General features: G+C 48.3%; 1 protein-coding gene across 1 annotated transcript in view; it reads right to left on the minus strand.

The window, feature by feature from the left end:
* The window catches only part of LOC106821624 (putative oxidoreductase GLYR1 homolog), a 151,482-nt gene that overhangs the window by 60,265 nt on the left and 87,522 nt on the right, over positions 1-3,695 (minus strand). The window contains exon 10 of the mRNA XM_014826516.1: positions 705-815. Coding sequence (XP_014682002.1) covers positions 705-815 — 111 coding nt within the window. The remainder of the gene's footprint in view (positions 1-704; positions 816-3,695) is intronic.

The raw sequence follows: 3,695 nt of genomic DNA on the forward strand, positions 1-3,695 counted from the left end.
ATTACATTTCCCATGTATTTACTGCATTGTGCAGCAAGAACTACACTATTTTTCCCAGAATCCACCTTCTCTACACTCCACAGCTTTTGCCATAGCAATCTATTATCAGCCCTTGCCAGCTACTCCCTCGGGATATAACTTAGCTTTCTTTATTACTTTCCCACCTCTCTCATCGTAATGGCCATTGATTCACTGCGATGGCTTTTCTCTCTCGCTCTCGCTCTCTCGCTTTCTCACTCTTTCTCTCTCTCTCTCACTCGCTTTCTCTCTCTTTCTCTCTCTCTCTCACTCTAATCAGTTAAACTGCTTCCTATCCTCACACCTAACTCCTCCTAGCCAATGCTTTCATCATCGATAGTGACGGGAATAAATTGAAAATTCATAACCGATCCTCGACAAAGATCACCCAAAGATCAACAATTATAATCAATTATAATGATTATAATCAATTAAAGTTGATTGTGAAACGTGGACACTGATTGTGCATTAAACAAAACAGATACGTTAACACAAATGGTGCCTGCTAGCATAAAGAAAGCCGTTAGTGCTAACGATTGCACCAACTAACCATCAGAATAATCACAAATATTAATCAATTGTTCCACAATCATTAATTAGCTCATTCATGGTGACGACGATTACAATCGAGCATCAGGACATCACGAGTCGTTGCCCCTCACTCCGCGCCACGCCGCCTCTCTCACCTCTCGGATGGCTTGCGAGTCTGACACGCAGGCGAATGTGATGTCACAGCAGGCGACGACCTCTGCTGGCGTCTCCTTCTCCACGGCTCCTGCATCCACGGCGGGCTGACACTGCAACAAGCACAGATACGTGATCACTCTACAGGGCTCACACGCTAACACATGTATGTATTCACGGCAGGAAAAGTGAGTGCTGCTTTGGAGTTGAACTGAAGTTTTAGGACTCCACAGCAAGTTGAAAGTGGCACACGCACTTCCTTCGAATTAAGGTCATCAAGGCCCTAAGGTTTATCAGCCCTCTTTAGGTGACACAGGGAGGGATGCCCATGTGGAATTTTTGGGAGGAAAACGGAGGAAAACTAGGTAGGTCAGCCACTGCAGTTTATGGCTGTGGATATTCAAGACACCACGGCTAGTAACACTTGCCGTCGGTTCCCTGGTGAAATTCGAACCCCTTCTTTGTGCTCTTATGAAAAGCATGATTCCTTTGCTGCCCTAAGCAACCGCCACGGGATAAAAGTAGCTTACAGTGAGCCGGGTAAGTGCGGTTATTGGCCAATGATGCTAGCATGACTTCATAGTTTATGGGCCTGACACCAGGGGGCCGTTGTTAGAAACATCATAGCTTTACGATAACGAGTAGCGCCGCCGAGCGAATACTAACACTACGACTAACATAAAGTTAAGACTAATATCAGACTCGCGACTAAAATCTTTCTAAAAACAACCATCCTGGTGTCAGTTACGAGACTGCAGCGTGGCAGATTGGAGGATGGTCGTCAAATGTTACAAAGAGCGGCGACAGCGGAGGTCAGGGAGGGAATCCACTAAGACTACACCCTGCGCGAACCAGCTGAGCGGAAACAAGGAGAGGAACCTTAGGAGGGATTCTGGGGAATAATAATCACGTGTCGGCTGCTACGTTAGTGAGATCAGGGTCATGTAACGTTCGAACGCCCCGCGATACAATTATTCTTCGTTGAACTAACGAACGCTACCACGAGAGAAACGTCACGCAACCAGCAAAAAACGCCCACGGCTGTAAAACACGTGCGGGTGGCAGGGCCGCGTCTATTATATACCATCAAGAGTTCATTTTCTATTATGGACTCTTGATGCGATCAACTAACCCACCCCCACACAAATGCCAAGCATCTCCAGTCAATCGTTGTCGCGATAGGACGTTTTAAAAGACAATGCTTGGCACAGAAGTGCCCGGCAAAGTTGACAACTTCCCATGAAAAACGCGGGAGCTTGTCTAGCGCCACCTGGCAGCATTATTAAGAAGAAGGGTGTAGCTATCTCGCTCACACTAAGCACAGGTCGATTCGTTGATGTTCACGACACCCGTCCGCGTTCGTGAATCTCGCGATGTCTCGGGCGTCTCGTCGGGAGACCCGAGACACGGATGCGTGTCAAGTTTGCTGAGACACCAAGCGTCAGGCATCGTCGAGCCTGGAGACCCGTCCGGGAGGGGACGCCGTCATCGTTGGTGACAGCAATGACGACGACGACGACAACGGTAACGACGACGAGAGCTGAACCAGCGAAAGAATTCCACACAGACACTCTCCCTTACAATTCATGTTAATGGGTTAGTGTTACGCGCAGCATTAGATTTGGTACAGATATCATACCCGGTACGTAATTATCAAGTCTTGCTCTGTCGGGCGATCAGTACGAGTCTGCTGCCACATGGGGAGCTAATGAATGAGTTGAGAAAGCTGAATGCTCGTGCAGACACACACTTGCGTGCATTAGCCACTAGATTGCGCCACCGATGCATCGAGCCTGGGAACAGCAAAAGCCCATGACCTCCAGGGGGCACTGAGGTGCTCTGCCAGGCAATGTAGCATAAACCGTTAGGTTCGTGTTTGCTTGCTCAGTGTGCTTGCCGTTGCGTAAGACACGATTAAAGGCCAATCAAAATTCCCCGTTGGTGAAAATGCCACGTACATGATTAGTTTTGCTGATCCAGACTGATCACTATTAAGGTGACAGCTTAGATTAACAACCCAGCATGCAGTAACCGCAGTTGTAACAGCAGCAACAACAGCATCATCGTCATCCTCATCATCATCATCGTCGTCGTCATCATCATCATCATCATCATCATCATCATCATCATCATCATCATCATCATCATAAGCTGAAGCAGCAGCAGTAGCAGCATCATCAGCAGCAGCAGCAACAACAACAGCAGCAACAGTCCCACATCACACACTGCCATTTTAACCCCTTCCCCCACATTATACAATGAGACGTAAACCCTCCCACTCTTCCACACGTACAGAGAGAGCTTCCCCACCTCCCATCTCCCTATATAATACAATGAGACCTAACCCCTCCACCTTATCCTCTTCCACACATCATACATAGAGAGCTTCCCCACCTCCCATCTCCCTATATAATACAATGAGACCTAACCCCTCCCCTTTATCCTCTTCCACACATCATACATAGAGAGCTTCCCCACCTCCCACCTACCCATATAAAAATGATACTTAATTACCCCTCCCTTCCTCCACCACACATCATACACTAAAAGTAAAGGCTTTCCGACCTCCCCATGTTGTACAATATGACACGTGCATGACCTCTCATCCTCCTCCACCATATATCATATCCACTTCCTCCTCCCCCTCTGCTTCCTCCTTCACCTCCTTCTCAGCCTCCTTCTCATCCTCCACCTCTTCCTCCTCCTACTCCTCACACCATACAATTATAGCTTCCCTACCTTCCTCCCACACAGATCCTCTCAGCTCTCCTCCGTCTAGAGTCTCTAGACTCTAGAATGAACGAAATTACCGAAAACCTGCCAGCATCCCACAACCTGCCGCATAACACATCGCACAGGGGCTCTCTGCCAGGCTACCCTCGACAACCTCGGTCATACACAGCATACACATCGCACAGGGGCTCTCTGCCAGGCTACCCTCGACAACCTCGGTCATACACAGCATACACAAGAGGCTTATACGTGCCAGTACA

The sequence above is a fragment of the Priapulus caudatus genome, unplaced genomic scaffold (genome assembly GCF_000485595.1).
Source record: "Priapulus caudatus unplaced genomic scaffold, Priapulus_caudatus-5.0.1 Scaffold80, whole genome shotgun sequence".
Lineage (NCBI taxonomy): Eukaryota > Metazoa > Priapulida > Priapulimorpha > Priapulimorphida > Priapulidae > Priapulus > Priapulus caudatus.